We start from the raw sequence: 17,163 nt of genomic DNA on the forward strand, positions 1-17,163 counted from the left end.
ATCCCCTGAGTTTTCAAAGGGGTGAAAAGGTCAAATGTATCACTACAGCAGTGCAACATCTACCTCAACATTCTCCATTCCCAGACAATGAATCCATACCGTAATGCCCTGACTTTTCCCAAAGGGCCACCAGCAAGTTGACAAAACTAAACGAAATACCCATCAGGCTCAGCTGTACTTTGTGTTTAGTGCTTATTAGCAAATTTCCTCATTCTAAACAAAGACGGTGAAAATATGTTAACATGTTAACTACATCTGGGATGCAAACCTCAGTCTCTGGCAGTGTTATGTTCTTTACTCCTACCATTTACCCCAACCAGGAATAAAACACATCCTGGTTTGGAAAGTCTTTCCAGTGTTCATACTTAGACTAATAATATTTGGAATAACCATTTAGCCGTTCAAACATTGGAGGGGACAGGTTAGCACCAGTTAACTATTTGCTCCAATGACAAAGGACCACATGGAAAAAATAAATACCTTGAAACACTAATGGACTTATCAGCTATTCATGATTCCTACTTGAAGACACCAAATCTTCAAACTCAAGGTCTGCTTCCTAGCTTTGTCCAGAGCTTTCAACCTGGGTTTAGTGCTGGGTGATGACCCAAATCTTCAATCACTATATAACATGTTTTTTTTCCTAGTAATTCAATAGATAAATAGTGTGTATGCAATAACCACATGGTTTTTGATACTCTTGTGTGAATTAATTACTTCACAAATGAAATGACTGTGTAAAATCAGAATTTTTGTTCTCATTTAATTAAGAACTTTAGTGCGAAAAGACAACGTAATTGTGTATCATGATATTTTGATATATGATTTCATCTCATCATGATTCCATTTCGATGCTAAATGATCATAATTGAATAATTGCCAAGCCCTTCTTGGGTTGTGTTCCTCATGTCTTAAATGAAATCCCAATTATACTTTGGGATTTGATGTCACATTTTGTTGTGTACTTTTTATTTTGATATTTCCGGGATTGAAATGCTGCATCCAGGCTGCTGGACGTACATGTGTGTAATTCTATGGAGGTGTGACAAATATTCAGCCATCTTGTCGTCTATGCTTTTAACAAGTTTTTGCAACACCCCGATGAGGAGAAGACTCTTCCAGTAAGTCACTTAGTGTTACAGAACTTATTTTTTCCACAGATTCAGCTGAATAAAATCCAGTTTCCTTGCCAAACAGCACGGTTCCCAAAGTGGAGTCATAATATGAAAACAAAAGCGATGAAAGGTGAAAAGTATTTTGTAGTAGTACTTCCTTTGTGAAAGCTGAGGTGAACATTTTACATATATGGTCTTTGTTTTTCTCTTTTCTGAGACATCTGCACATGAATGAAGCGTTCTGTACATGCACAATGACAACTGCAAGGATGATAAAACAAGAACAAAAAGCTGATATTGTATTTTTCATTAGACACCTCTCTTCCTCATAATGACTCTAAGAGAAGAAGGAGTAGGAGGGTTGATGACACAGAAACCTCTTTCTCACAGTCAGGTTCCCTGAATATAACACGAGCAGTTCATCAACAAATAAAAAACAGGAGAGATGAAGATGATGGAAGGAAGAGAAGAGGAGAGGAGGTTATTTTTCTCTCTCCTGCTCTCTCTGACTGTCTGTCTTCTCTTCTTTCTCTCCACTACTCTTTTAATTTACCAAAAAGCAGCCAGTGGGCAGATGGGGATCAAATTACGTTCACCTTTTTACCTGCACTCCTCCGCGCAATTAGCGTCACGCTAACTTGTCATTTCAAATTGACACACTGCTGTTGTGCTATGTAATTATTTACCCGCCTGGGGAAAAGCTCTCTGGTATACCCACTAAATAATGACAAAAAAGACACACACACACACAGACACTCCGAAACACAAAAGCACCTGTGCCCTGTTTTATCTGCAACATGTTTAACATGCCGTTTATCATTACAGGGTCACTCTGTGTTTGTCTAATCAAAGGTGTCTCTGTGTTTAGTGTCAATCCAAACAGGTCTAATTGTTGTGCAACTGCCCTTTACATTTTCTGTGTACTTTTACTGCTGAAAGGTTGGTGTTAAGATTTTGGGGTTTGAGCATCAGGATCCGAACCCTGCTGTTCTTCCTAGAGGTGTCCTCTTTGCCTTTTTTAAAAATCTGTCGTTTTTCTGGTCATATGGAGGGAGGGAAGGGCTGGGTCCTGTTCTTCAAATCACAGAGGCCTTATTACGCCACATTCTCTTTTTCCCCCCCCTTCACCAACCCCACCCGCCACCCACCCTACGCTCACGAAAAAAGTTAGGCTCAGAGAACAAACAAGGTTTAAAGGGGAAAGGGAAAGACGGACCATGAACAATGGCAGCTGTTTTCTTTTGCAGGGGGGAGAGAAGAAAATCCAAAAAAAACAGTTTTCTTTGATCTTGTGTCTTTTCTTGTGATAAAACTGTGTCTGTGATGCCTTTTGTTTTTGCTTTTGTACTCTTTTTAAAGAAAAAAAAAGAAACATCACGAAACAATAGGCAACCATGAACTCTTGCTGATTTGTCCTTTTTGCTCTTTCTTCTTTTCTTTTTTGATATTCTTTTTTTTTCCGTTTTTGCCAGTAATCTTTTTTGAATTTTCTCTTTTCTCTTTTTCCCCCCTTTTTTTCTTAACCCTAGGTCCGCTCACAAAAAAACATGATGATTCTTCAATGAACAAGCCTCGAGACGAAGGTATTTTTGTTGCATGTTTTTCCTTTTTTCTTGTTTTGAAGTCTTTTTGGGGGTAGGGGGGGTGTACACATAACGTGGAAAACACACACACAAAAGTCAAACATCTCTTGGGTGGGACTTTGGATATGAGATGCATACCGATGTGTTGGTGTAAGTGTATGTGCTGACCGGTGCTGAAGTCATTAGCCTTATATAAGGCCTGGCTAACGGAACCCAGAAACCCTTTATTATAAAGATGTGTGTGTTTTCCAGAGGTCCTCATCTGGCTCTCAAACATTATAGAGCCTCAGACATCATCATCTCCACTGTGTCCTTGAAAATACATTGGCCACCTAACAGCATTGTCCCAGCGCCACAAAGCACCTATTGAGATGAGCTTACAGAATGAGGTGTTATTATAGCACCTCAAGCCTCAGCTCAAGGATGAAATTGCCATTGAGTAAGGACCTACACAAATATTAAGCTAGCCTCATTCCAAGTCAATGATGATAACATCAAATCAAGGAAGGAACAAAAAAAATTGGGTCGTCCAAGGACACTTGTGCCCTACTTTGGAAGATTACACTGTGGAGGTGATTTTATGTGCACTCTCACCCTCCCCCGTCCCTCCTTGTTCTTTTGGACTTGTTTCTTGGAGAAAAAGATGACTGATGATATTTTGATACATATTTCTCTTCATGCTATTTTGAGGGGGTTGTGCGGTTGAATCTTTTTTTTTTTTTCTTGCTCCGTGATGCTCTTTGATTTGGGGTATTTTTTGAAGTTGGGAGTCGGAGGAAGTTTGACACAAGAGGATTTTCTTGGTGATCAAACGCGCCGGCACAGACGCAACTTTTTCCCACTGCCGCAGTCAGCAAGCATGTAGAAAAAACAGCCTAGCCCAGTGAAGAGGCTTTCCACCTTCCTCTAAATATTCATTTCATCCTTCATCACGACGCACAATTAACAGCATTTGATTGGGAACTGTTGATACCAATTCGCTAACTCGGCAACAAAATGCCAAGCTAGATTTCATCTGAGCTCGAAGTGGAAAACTGGAGTCACTCACTGAAAGAGACTAAAATGAGTCATTTACAGATACTTAATAATATATGTCTTGCATGACAATATTCAAACAGATTGCATAAAAAACATGCTTGACATGCACTGTCAAGAAAAAGGAAGATAATCTCTGCATAAGACTTCAGATAGGTTGGAAGAATACAGGTAACCAGGATGTTTAACCAGGTAATATCTTGGTATTAACAATGTGTGTATTCAACTGAAATTGATGTTGCTATAATAAATGATGTACATCTTACATAAATAATTATATAAGATACCAACGAGTCCAAACAACAATCTTGGAGCCAATATTTGGTTTGAAAAATGTTTGTATGGTGACATTAATAGGATAATGATCAATAATCAGGTAATAAATATTGATGTTTTCACAATATTATAGGTTACTATCAGCGTTATACCTTCAAAATTCTTAATTTCCATATTATAATGCTAAAGTTCACCCTGCCTTATGATCCAAACATCCCTCTTTTGTTTCAAGGTAATACTGTATAAATCATATGTTTAATGCTGTAACTTGATACCTGGAATCAGGTAGTGTTTGTGTATTAACCATTAATCAGGGCTGCAAATAGCTAAACTACTTGTTTCTATTTTAAATGCATCTCCATACGTTATGGTATCAATTCTATCAAAGCCTTCCCCACACACCCAGGATAGAAATGGGTGGAGAAATGCTCAATCCCTCCATCGTCATTCTATATATTTTAATATATTTAGCATAAAAGGAGTCAAATTTAAAGTTCTCCTTCACTCAAACTTCTTTTTTGCTTTTTTCCATTTGGATGTTTACCACTTTGCTTAATGATTTATGTGCAGAGACACTAGAGGGCTGTTTTCACATGAATCAGCTGAAGGGGGAACGTTTTCTCTGAGACTAACACATGGACATATGAGCAGCATTTTGTGACATCACAACAAGTCTGGAAGACAATCTTGATCAAATATGTAACTCACTATTCACCAGAGTGATGTGCAAAGTTGAGGCCTCCAGCGCACATACGCTTTTCAGTGAAGTAGGAGACAATCTTGTGTCCAGTAGTTAAACTTTTAAAACAAACAATATTAGCATATTTATAGATTCTGGGTTTTTCAGCGAGGGAGAATAACTAGATTTGATTTTAAGGAAGTCAGACTTGTTTATGGAAAATCAATACTTATACAAATGATTATTCCAAGCAGAGTATTTTTATATGTCTCAAAACATGTCTGGAGGGGAACTTTAAATACATTTAGTCAAAATAATTATATTAGAACCAGCCTTGTGTAACTGCATATTAAATGAAACTGCTCTTCAGGTAGCAAACATTTCCAGAAACTATTTACAGAGGGCATGAACTGACCCCATTGATAGCTATGAACTTGCTAGTAATCGCTGAAAAAGTGTATTATGATATACACGCAGATTGCCAGGAAATTACCAATGTCAATCTAAGCACCCCAACATGTAACTTGCAACATTAAATGAATGAAGAGCAGATTTTTTGCTCATTGGGATGCACAGAAGGTGCATTTTATTCTAGAAACACAGCTAAAGTGGGACTGCTTTTGTACAATGTCTGCATTGTGTCAAATATAGAGTGAAACGGCACAATGGGGCAGTTGTTTGCAGGATGACATTTTGGCTACTTCCTGCCTGGTGGAAATGATTCATGCACATACTCAAGGCTGTGACACATTGTTCCAAGCCGCTCCTAAGCTTGACCTGCGCGATCTTCCGCCCTAAGGCAAAGCACTGTTAACTGTCAAAGAACTGCAATGGTTTGAGTCATTGCACAAATTAAATTACAGAGTAAGAAACCAAAAAATCAGAGTGCACAAAACGGTTATAATCTTACATATCGGTTCCATAATTATTCTTTAACTTGCCGGACAATTTCCAATGAATGAACACACATGGTCAGCTTGTATCTGTTAATGGTAGCGGCCGAACAATCAGTTCACCCTTTTTGTCCTCGTTCTTTCATCTACGTATATCAACAGCCTTTTTTCAAATTTAGCATGCTTTCAAGCCTGAAGCCTAAAAACCTATTCATGAGCTATTCTATTCACACAAAAAAAAGTGCATACTCTAAACTCAAGAGGAGCAGAGAGGACTTAAGGCAGCATCCTCCACCCAGAGAGATGACTCCATTCAGCAGCAGTGGGACTTGCTCTCTGCTCTGCGTCAGATGTGAGAGAGCAAAGGCTATTGGGCCGCAGTGCTGCTCAATGATGATGTTCAAAGAGATTTATAGAGCTTACAGCACAGCTCTGTGTATAGGTGTGTGTGTGTGTGTGGAGAGGAGAGGAGAGGATTACAAACCAGAGCGAGATTGAGTTAAATCAAGAAAGAGACAGAGAGTGTGCTACTATGCCATCCTGTGTGTCAGCTCTGATCAGAGACAAAGCAGAGACACCTGAGCCCCAAACCTGGGACATATTTCTGCCAGGAACCATGTCACCTCCCTCTGACTCGGTCACACACACACACACACACACACACACACACACACACACACACACACACACACACACACACACACACACACACACACACACACACACACACACACACACACACACACACACACACAGAGAATAATATAAACAGGGCCACACAATGCACACACAAAACCAAACTGACAGACACAGATGAAGTACTGTTTATAGCAGTACAATGCATCACATTGTTTAAAGCCAGGACCCAACACTATCTCTTAAAAGTGGTTGCCAGCCGTTGGTTGCTGAAACTGACCATATGGTTGCCATTTTTAGTCCTCTTAAAGTTTGAGTAATTCACTTACTATGCAGTTTTATGTCACCTAAACTGAATTGTAACATGAAATAATAAAAGCTTAATATTCTCTGAATTGGTTCCCAAATTCTCAAAATGTTTGGCAGCTCTTCGTGTTGAGCCTCGATAAAGCCGTGTAGTTCAGGGATAAACTACAATAGCAAGTGTTGCTACTGTAGTTTATCCCTGAACTCCCATTGTTTATAGTGGCAGACATGTTTAAGGATTTATGTCAGTTGACATAAAAATAATACCAACTGTTCTTCTGTCTCTTCAACTCTCTACTGCTTCATTATTTGTATTCCAAAAAGAGGAATAAAGGAGCTTGATGTTATTTGAAAGCAGGCATAATGCAGTGCTTCATTAGATTCTGGTGATCTGCAATCTGCAGCCAGTCACTTCAGACTCCTCACAGCTGCCTAAAATGCTGAAATACATTGAGATTAGCCTCCAACAAATGACATCAAAGTACAGCCTCTAGATCCTGTACTCCGATGAAATGTTTCCTGGCCAGTAAAGTAAAATAGAGATAAATGAGGGGAATAATGAAATAGAAATAGAAAGAAGAATGGAAAAACTATTTCTTTCATGAGCCTGATTTAAATGTTCAATCATCCGTTCAAGGCAACGTGTTATAAATGATATGATGGATCATATGAGGCTCTGGCTTTTTCCCAATAATGCAGTCAATATTCCTCATGACTAGTGATGATAACAATATGAACCATCCAGCTGGGTATTTAATTAGAGTATTATATTGAGTATCATTATTCGAACAAAGCAGTGAAAGGTTTCCATTTAACTTCAACAAATCTCTTTGACAATGCTATTTCTGACAATAAGGTAGACTGCAGAACTAGAATTTTTACAACACTTCAACAGAATTAGTAGGGTACATGTTTATTGATCAAATTAAGCTTCTTTTAGTTTCTAGATGTCAAATACAAATAAAGGAAAATAGACTATCAAGGTTCCTCACAATTCCTTTAGCAGAAAAATAATAATCTGTAATGGATTTCAAGGCTTCTTGTAATTTCCTATGCGCTAGGAAATTAGATTTGTTTTACAATAACATAAATTGAACTTGTAGGAGAAACCCTTCCTTATTTATTACCCAGTCTTACAGGGGAATTATGGGGATTTCTAGGAGGATACACTCAGGTAAAAGATAATTATTTTATATCGGGACACCGCTATACCAAAAATGGCTGCGGAGAACTAAGTAAGTTTTATATTAATTTATATTTCACAAAACAGATAATCAACAACAGATCAATAATGTTAAAGAATAAGAATAGACCTTTATCGAAATGTAAGGAAAAGTGTCACCAAGCGTCAAAACATTTTGACCACTAGGGGGCAGCAGAAAAAGGGGTTTCTACAAGCGTCACTTTCACATTACACATTTACATCATTTGATCCATTATTCATAGAGAAAATATTGATCGGTACAGCTTTAAAGGTTTGTTTACATCACACAATACCTATATTTTCAATTATTATCAGTGCAAAAGCAAACAAATTGAAATGTTACATTTTTTAATAAGATTCTTCAATCATTATTAAAAAGTCATCAATTATATCAGTCCAAATTGCAGCTGCACATATTCCTCCTTTTTGTTTTAAACTTTACTGCTGCAGATAAACATTGTTTACTGAACTCAGGTCATTATCTAAGACCTATATACTTCTAATTGGAATACTTCTAAAAAAATTTAATTCAAGGACTTGGTTGCACATTTTATATTGTATTATTACGTGACCGTTTATTTTGGTCTACACACAGCACAATATACAGTAGTATAGTTGGAAACACAGTGCTTTAGGTCAAATGAGTTCAATGCAGCACAATGCAGTCTGTGTAAAAGAGTTAAGTACTAGTCCAAAAAGAGAATAAGTGCATCAATGTTACTCAACTCTGAATTATGTGGAAGAATGAACACAGAGCCATTGACATGATAGTTTCTTAACACTCACAGGCTGATATATGATATGATATGATATATGATTTACTCATAAAAAGGCGTGTGTTTATTTTACATACTAATCTGAACAGTAACACATTTCCTGGATATACATTGTAGATGCTTGTATCGTGGTGCTCCAGTAAATATCACTGTATATACAAACAGCATTGACTTTAATTATTAGACACAAATAAAACAACAATGGCCAGGATTTAATGTTTACAGCTGAGAAGACCAATGTCAGCATTCATACTTGTGTTTCTTATAATTATTTATCTCATCCAGGATTTGATAAAACTCTGAAACAGCATGCTGGGTCTGAAATTAATCCTGACCAAGCACAGAAGCCTTGTTAAACTTTATCTCTAAAAGTCAGTCCCTGCTGACCACTGTATGTTCAAAGCAAAAACAATGGCTCCGTATCAAACAGGCTGTTGATTAACTGCCTGGAACACTGGCTCTGCACAAAGTGGTTTTCCAACAACTGGATGAGTGAGCACGGTTTACTGAATCAGCTTCGTCTTTTAATTGAATATGACTCAGAACGGCTGAAAGTGGCTCGGATGGTCATACAGTATTCCCAAGAAAAATAATATGTAATTGTGGCTGCTGAGATGTTTTATTAAGTGGTTGAAGTCTGAGGAGCGAAGAACGAGAAAATGGACAAAGAGACATGAAGGGGCGTTGGTTAGAGCGATGGCGGCCCCAGAGAAAGTTGCGTCTTGATGCGATGTGTTGATGGCGAGCTAGATGAAAGACGCCGTAAAGCTAGAGTGGGCTTTATCACAGAGACACAATGCCTTCTCCTGGATGGCAAGATGGTATGGAGGAATAATAAGAGATGGTCTATAGCCAGACAGATACAAGCTTTTGTCTCCAACAACAAATTTCTCTCAATTCCCTCCCCTTTTTTGCCTGTATCTGTCTCCCCCTCCTCCTCTCGCTGTCTCTCTGTATTATGTGGTGCATCCACTGTGGTTATAACTCTGTTAACAGACGCTGGCCTGTGGGCTATGCAGCATCTCTCCACATCGTCCTCTCTGTTCATGCCCTCAGACAGACACATTTGCTCTAAAACACTTCCCCCTACTACTACAGTGCTCGCCCGTTTTGGAGAACAGCACCATGAACAGGACGGAGGCTTGCCGAGTTTCATCTTTTTCATATAATTAGGAGCATCCAGGGAGATGCTCTCCTGCTAAATCTCTCCGTTTCCTTTAGGCTTTTTACCAAGGACACACTGTACAATACACATTCGAACATAGTGAAATACAAAAGGACAAGGAGGCCGTGAGCAATCAGCAGTGAGAAATGTGGAGGCCGGCGTCCATTCTATTATTCATTTCACCATTTTTACATGCTTATGTGCCGAGTACAAATTACTTTATAAGAGGATTTTGGATGGAATGAGGTGGCACGGGGACAAGATTGGGTAGTATATAGAGAATTGATGAAATGAGAATGGTGAGAAACAACAGGAAGCAGTAAAAAGAGGAAAGGCAGAGCAGACCTGAACTGTGAAAATGCAAAATAAAACAAGAAAACAGGACAGTAGACAACCACACACGCTAGCGTGAGAAAGAAAAGCACAGCTCGCTTTAGCATAGTACAAAAACCCCAACACAGAACAGAAAAGAATCTTCTGCAGTAAAAGGATCAACAGTACTGTCAAACCAACTTTATTTTAACATACATACTTCAGAGACTCAGTCTCTCGTCTCTTTCTATCACTCTGTCTCTAGGTGGGCCTATCGGTTATTTGCTGCTGGAGCTCCCAGCGCTCTACCATTACCTCAATGCTCGGCCCACGTCATGTCAAGGTTGTGTCAATATCCTGTCGAATACACCTACTCCATCACTTGCTAACGGATAGTATTTTATTGAGCTCGAAACCCTTTGACAAAACAAAGAAAGCGAGGAGGAGGGAAAGGAAGGAGACTGAGGGAAAGGAGGGAGATGAAAAGGATTGGAAGGTACCAGGAGATAGAGCGGGCGAGAGAGAGAGCTAGTTGACGCAGTCTCACCTGTCAGCTAGCTTAGCTTTTGGGAAAAAGCTCAACACAGTTTTTTTTTTTGCACTTGGCTGAGTTTATTGCCATGTGTAATAGCTATAAGGGACCGAGGGAAGCAACAGTGAAAGCTGGCTCAGCTCCTCTCCCACTCCTGGAACTCAGTGAATACCCAAATGCTTGCTTTGACCTAGCCGAGAGCTACTAGGGGTCTATTTAATCCAAATCAATAAACTTTAAAGCGCTCACTGAAACAAATGAAGTTTGTCAAATTGTATTGCAGAGAAGACCTCCCAGCAGGCTCTGGAGAGATCAGTCACGTAATTATACTCTAGGTTTGGATGGTGCATGGTCTTGAAAGTTAAAATGTACATTTAAACATGCTGCATTATGATAGAAGAAGGGGAGCATTCAAATATGTAACTCTCACCAACACTTACAGTGTAGTTCTACCTACATCAGTGCTTTAGAAAGAAGGGCTCTGCTGCCCTACCAGTGGAGGATAGGTTATGTAATATAATTTCTTCTGCAGTTTTCTCCTAAATTCACCCAAAGTTACCATTATAAAATACATCCTAAGTACATTTAATCACAATGTTTCAGAAAACATTTAATATAAAAAAATTGTCTTAATAGGGAATACACTGGGGAAGTTTCATGGGGATATCTTTAGTTTATTATTTTAGCCTTTAAACCCGTAGTGTCTTGCAAAATGTATATCACTTTAAAATACATCTTTAGATGTTGTTTTCTCTAAATTAGTTTTTTCTCTGGCTCTGAGCAAGAAATCTGCACTTGAGTAGCACTCACATACACCAAACTCTCAGTTCCATTCCTATTTATTTCCAAAAGGTTTTTTACCAAGGGATTTGTTCATATATAATTTATAGCCTGATTTAGAGAACATTTTATTCCTAAAAAAATGGCGAAAATGTATTTTTTCATGGCTGTTGAGAGTCTTTTCTATTTATGGAGTGATAAAATGAAATATCCAAAATTCCCCCTGCAAAAACCTTTGACTCTAATTTGTCAACAAAATGGAACAAGAATTTTGAACTTTATCCAATGTTCACATTTCTGTTCTGGACAGGCATGCAAATTTAAATCTAATTGTCAGTAATCAACTGGGGAAGTTTTATGGTGATATTTATTGGTTATGTTTCCGCGCCCACAGCATTTAGATAAGGTTAGGGAAAGATTTTGGTCTTACTTCACAGTATTTGATCCAAACCACCATCTTGTCAGTAGTGTCAAAGTCCTACACTTACCCACAATCCATCCCAACCTCCCTCCTAGGATGTCTGTGTGGTACAAGAAGGTAGCTCCTCCTTGATTAAAAAGAAACATTGATAGTGAACATAATCCATGCATCAAATTAATTTAATTTAAAACGTATCCAGCTAAAGTAATGTGATATTTGATGATGTCTGAATTCCTTGATTATGCAAATTAATTTATCTTTGCCCATGATCAAACTCACCCATACTCTTGTGGTTGATATAATTAAAGAAAAACAATGCAAAACAGTAGTAGTGTCTAAAATTATGTTACGCCGTATGAATGTTAAAATCACTAAACCAGCATTAAGCGATGACTAACGAAACTATGCCAAACTCAAACAAACTGAAAACATGAAGTGATGTGATTCTGTGATGTATAAATAGTTTAGCCAGTGGAAATGTTCTTTGCAGGTACATTTATTTTCTGGTTTGTCGCAGGGGAGAGATGTGATCAAGTGGGACTTTCATCAGTCATATTTCAAGATGATTGTAAACACCAAGATGTCTCTGTTTGCCAGCGGTCGTATTGGTTTAGTTGCACAGATACAGGCTAAATGTGGCTTTGGTGAATCTGAGTTGCCAAAACCAATCAGAGCTGGAGGTCTGACAGCTCTGTAGCAGAAGCAGAATCCGCTGCTCAACCATCAGATTAACTGTCAGGACAGACAAGACGAGATAAGTGGCTGCTGATAATCCATATCCCCCCTGGGGTGACATGGAGCACAAACAGGAAGATCTCAGTGCATGTGAAAATGTTTGATTACAGATGGACCACTGCACACACACATACCCCGTGGTGAAAGGAAGCCAGGCTCCTAGCAAAGCCGCTGTATGGCCAGAGATCCCATTTCAAACTGGATGTCTGCTGAGGAAACACACGCTAACATACTGCATCGACATACACAGCAGGAAAGAACAGTCATTTCTCTGCACACACATGCCGTTTTGCCGTCACATGTTTACCAAAGTTGCTTTGTTAAGTTACATGGACTTCAACAGGCGTGTTGTCTTTTTCTCTATTTGTGCTCGCCGTGTATTCACCTGTACTGTTTTGTAGCTGTCAGAGTGGCGTTCCAATTAAGGATGTATTGTTATGTATGAGATGGAGGGCAGGGGTAGTGGCAGAGCTGACAGCATTACCTCATGGGAACACTGGTGTCTGAATGGATAAGACAGCTGAGTTCTCTACACTCAATTTATTGTTCCTCTGCTCCTCCTGCTTGAACTCATACGCTCACAAATAGAAACAAATACTCTTCAAACACCAGATAATGTACTCCACAGATGGTAAAACATAAAAAGTGTCTCTCCTGTGTCTCACATCCTCTTATGCTATGTATGAACAACCATGCAAATGTGCAGAATGCAGTTTGTATTTATCTGTTCACCGGTAAAATACATTGTTTTTGTTACATTCTTTATGCAAATGTTCCACATATATAGCCAAGACTGAAACATTGTTCTCTGCAGTCCTTAGACTTAACTTTTTGCGAAGTAACTATAAGTCATAAACTTGAACTTAAACGTTGCTTTTAAGGTTGCTTCACTTCCTGTGGAGTCCACGAGCAGAATACGGACAGCGTCACTCTGCCAATGCACATTGTGTTCAGAGGGTGTATTATCCTAAAAACAGGATTCAGGCCTCCTAACATCTAAAGTTATCAAGTACAACCCCTCCCTTTAAGCTCACATCCTCACTGTGTTAATGTGGCAGGAAGGACGTCAATTGACCCTTCACTAAGCTCCGCCCTCCGCTGCTACTCCGTCAAGCTGTCAGAGTTACTATATTATCTAACTTTTGTAAAAAAAAAAAAAGAATTAACAGAACAGACAGAAGGGTCTACAAGATGTGTTTGAGTCATATATCCAGGATGTCAAATGGATTCAGCAGTTAAAACAGGTTAGAAACATAAAGACCACAATGTGAAAGTCAAACGCCATATCACCTGGCCATCAAGACAGAGTTGTTTGAGACACTGTTCCTGTAAAGCCGGGTAGGTCTTTATTCATTGTTATTATTGTAAACGCAGCATGAGTAGACATTCAGTCTACCCTCAGTAACTAGCGTAGCATAGAAGTGCTAATGTACGCTGCTAATGTTTGAGAAACTTGTATCTTTTTCCAATCCACAAAACCAGCTTAAAAATAAAGAAACTCTTAAAGGATGGCAAACAGATATAAAAAGCCATAAAATAAACCATGAATCTGTACGGACCAAAAGTCCCAGAAAAGCAGTGGAGTTGAAAACCATTAGAAAATCTGAATAAAAACTACAATGGTCAAAAGTAAAAGTAAAACAAAGAAAGCACAGTGTCAATATAGATCAAAAAAATCTCTAATATGCATATGTTTGCATGTGTATAACACTTATGTGCAAGTACTGTATGCTGAAATGGGGACATGTGAAGTGTGGGTCTAATAATCTTGAGTGTGTTTGTCTGTCAGGACTCAGAGTACATCTCTACAGGGGGATGGACAAGCCAGCCCCTGGATCTCAGCCTGTGTCAATGAGGCCTCACACACACACACACACACACACACACACACACACACACACACACACACACACACACACACACACACACACACACACACACACACACACACACACACACACACGCGTGCACACACACTCATTCAGTCCCAATTAGACCTCGGACACCCTGTGAAACCAGGGCTGGAACGGCAGCCTCTGTAATGGCCAGATCGTTATAGAGTAGGAGAGAGGGAAGTAGCGAGGGCAGAGAGGCCGAGAGAGGGGAGGAGGGAGGTGGATTGGGGATAATGAGAGGTTACATGGGGACAGACGAGGAGGGAGAAGAGGAGGAGCGCTGGACCGGGGGTTGATTATGCTATAGACATACAAAAATGTGTAAATGCAAAAGGAAAGAAATGCATGGACTTTTCTATACAGAGCACAAAGTATTGCTTGGGAGCCTTTCATTGACATTCATTCACTCCTTGCACTTCCTTAGAGTTATATCCTGCAGCATATGCAGTATATAAAAATCCATATTGCTACATTCTATTGGTGATACAAGTAATTCAGCACAAAAGTGTTAAACCAAGAGCCAATTTGTGATTGTTTCCACATTGTTACACACACAGAAAAACATGTTGTATCCAAGCCGTCACAGCCATGTTTGTCTCACTCTCCCTCCTCTCCAGACCCGTCTCCTATTCCCCTTCATTGTCATTTTCCATCCATCCACCAGGTGCCCTCTGACTTTCCCTCCTTCCCCCATCACCTTAGGGCCCCACCCATCTGCACACCTGTTCCCACTTCCCTCATCTGCTCTGCAGTTCCCTCCACCTGCTCACCTGCAACTCATCCCCTCATCAGCCTCTCAGTACACCAGGTAGCCCAGTTCCATTCACTGCCTGCCAGCCCGTCATAGTGTTTCATGGTATTCTTGCCACGTGTTTGTTTTTTTTCGTTGCTTTGGAGCTTCTGTTACTCAGCCCCTTTACCTTGATATGTGCCTGACTGCCTACCAGCCTGTCACGCCTGCTTTTCTGAACCTGCCTGCCTATCTGTACCTGCCAGTAAGCGTATATTCCTTCAATAAATAAATAGAGTGAGGATGGTCTTTGAGGAATTAGGAGTTAGGATGCCCTTTGAGGAAGAGGAGTTAGCATGGCCTTTGAGGATAGTATTTAAGTAATAAGGAATTAGGTTCTATTTAAATAAGGAGTTAGACTTTAAGCAGAGTCAGGGTAGTATTTTATCAACAAGGAGTTTGGATAGTATTTAAGCAATACAGAGTGAGGATAGGCTTTAAGAAATAGGGAGTTAGGATAATATTTGAAGGAAGGGGTTGGGACAGTATTTCAGGAACAAGGTGTTAGGATAGTATCTGAGGAATAAGGAGTTAGGATAGTATTTGAGGAATAAGTTTTGAGGATAGTATTTGAGGAATAAGTTTTGAGGATATTATTTGAGGAATAAGGTGTTAGGATAGTATCTGAGGAATAAGGTGTTAGGATAGTATCTGAGGAATAAGGTGTTAGGATAGTATTAGAGGAATAAGGAGTTAGGATAGTATTAGAGGAATAAGGTTTTAGGATAGTATTTGAGGAATAAGGTGATATGATAGTATTAGAGGAATAAGGAGTTAGGATAGTATTAGAGGAATAAGGAGTTAGGATAGTATTAGAGGAATAAGGAGTTAGAGGAATAAGGGATAGAGGAATAAGGAGTTAGGATGGTATTAGAGGAATAAGGAGTTAGGATGGTATTAGAGCAATGAGAAGTTAGGATAGGCTTAAGCATTATGAACTATTGCAAAAAAAAAAGGTTTTATAATGTGTGACACAGAACTGATGCAAAATGGCACCAAATTGACCAGTTGTAATACCAGTTTTTAAAACATGGTATTACGTGGACCATGGTGTCACTCCTGGTATTGATTTATTAATCATTATTACTATTGTGAAACTATTATATATCTTGTATCTATATTCTTATGAGCTATTGTGTGTTTATGTTTTTACATATTACTTCAAACAAGGCAGTACGTGTTAAGACTTACGCAGTGAAACAAACCCTGAAAATCACATACAAACCAGGGTATTTTGTTAACAGTCAAACATGAAGAATGTGGCGATAAATACATGCAAAAGGAAAGGAACGGAAGGGAGGAAGGAAGGAAGAGGAGAAGGTTCAACGGAAGTCCAAAAGGCTTGAGGCTCAAAGAAAGGGATGTGGAAAATGGAAGAAAAGAAGACTGTTATGGAGGGAGAAGAGAGAGGCAGCAGTGGGAAAACAAGGACAATGCCTGTGATTGTATCGTCTTTGTCACTGTGGCATTTTGGAGGACAGCAGGGCTGTGTGTGTGTGTGTGTGTGTGTGTGTGTGTGTGTGTGTGTGTGTGTGTGTGTGTGTGTGTGTGTGTGTGTGTGTGTGTGTGTGTGTGTGTGTGTGTGTGTGTGTGTGTGTGTGTGTGTGTATTCGTCCCCATCCACTCAATTTGTGGAATTGATCCGCTCCCTAATAGTGAGCAAAACAAAAAGTCAGCCTAATCCAACCTCTATTTATAACACAGATGGGAGAGAGGAGGGGGTGAGAGATATAATTCAACAGTAGGAGTGCTACAAAATCCTATGACAGAGAGATGAGAAAAAGATAGATGAAGACAAATGGAGAGAGAGAGAGGGGAACAAAGAAAGGGGGAAAAAAGCAAGACTCCTCATTGCCACTGAAAGGAGGCATGAGAGAGGTTACAGACTAACAGCGAGAAGCTAGCCAGTGTTGGACTGAGACAGAGGGAGAAAGAGCGAGAGATGAAGAGAAAAGAAAAAATGGAGATAAGAAAACTAACAAGTGGAGAGGATGAGAGAGAGGCCAGGCTGGTGGCTGCTGGAGGACGAG

General features: G+C 39.4%; 1 protein-coding gene across 5 annotated transcripts in view; it reads left to right on the forward strand.

Annotated features, from left to right (window-relative positions):
- Positions 1–17,163, forward strand: part of nlgn2a (neuroligin 2a) — a 109,485-nt gene that overhangs the window by 23,037 nt on the left and 69,285 nt on the right. Inside the window, exon 2 of one of the 5 annotated variants that reach the window (XM_054601834.1) lies at positions 2,645–2,698. The exons of 3 other annotated variants lie outside the window; for them this stretch is intronic. In XM_054601834.1, coding sequence (XP_054457809.1) covers positions 2,645–2,698 — 54 coding nt within the window. Of the gene's footprint in view, positions 1–2,644; positions 2,699–17,121; positions 17,145–17,163 lie in introns of all 5 variants that reach the window. One more of the 5 variants, XM_054601836.1, reaches the window with a different exon arrangement.

This window comes from Anoplopoma fimbria, chromosome 7 (genome assembly GCF_027596085.1).
Source record: "Anoplopoma fimbria isolate UVic2021 breed Golden Eagle Sablefish chromosome 7, Afim_UVic_2022, whole genome shotgun sequence".
Taxonomy (NCBI): Eukaryota; Metazoa; Chordata; class Actinopteri; order Perciformes; family Anoplopomatidae; genus Anoplopoma; species Anoplopoma fimbria.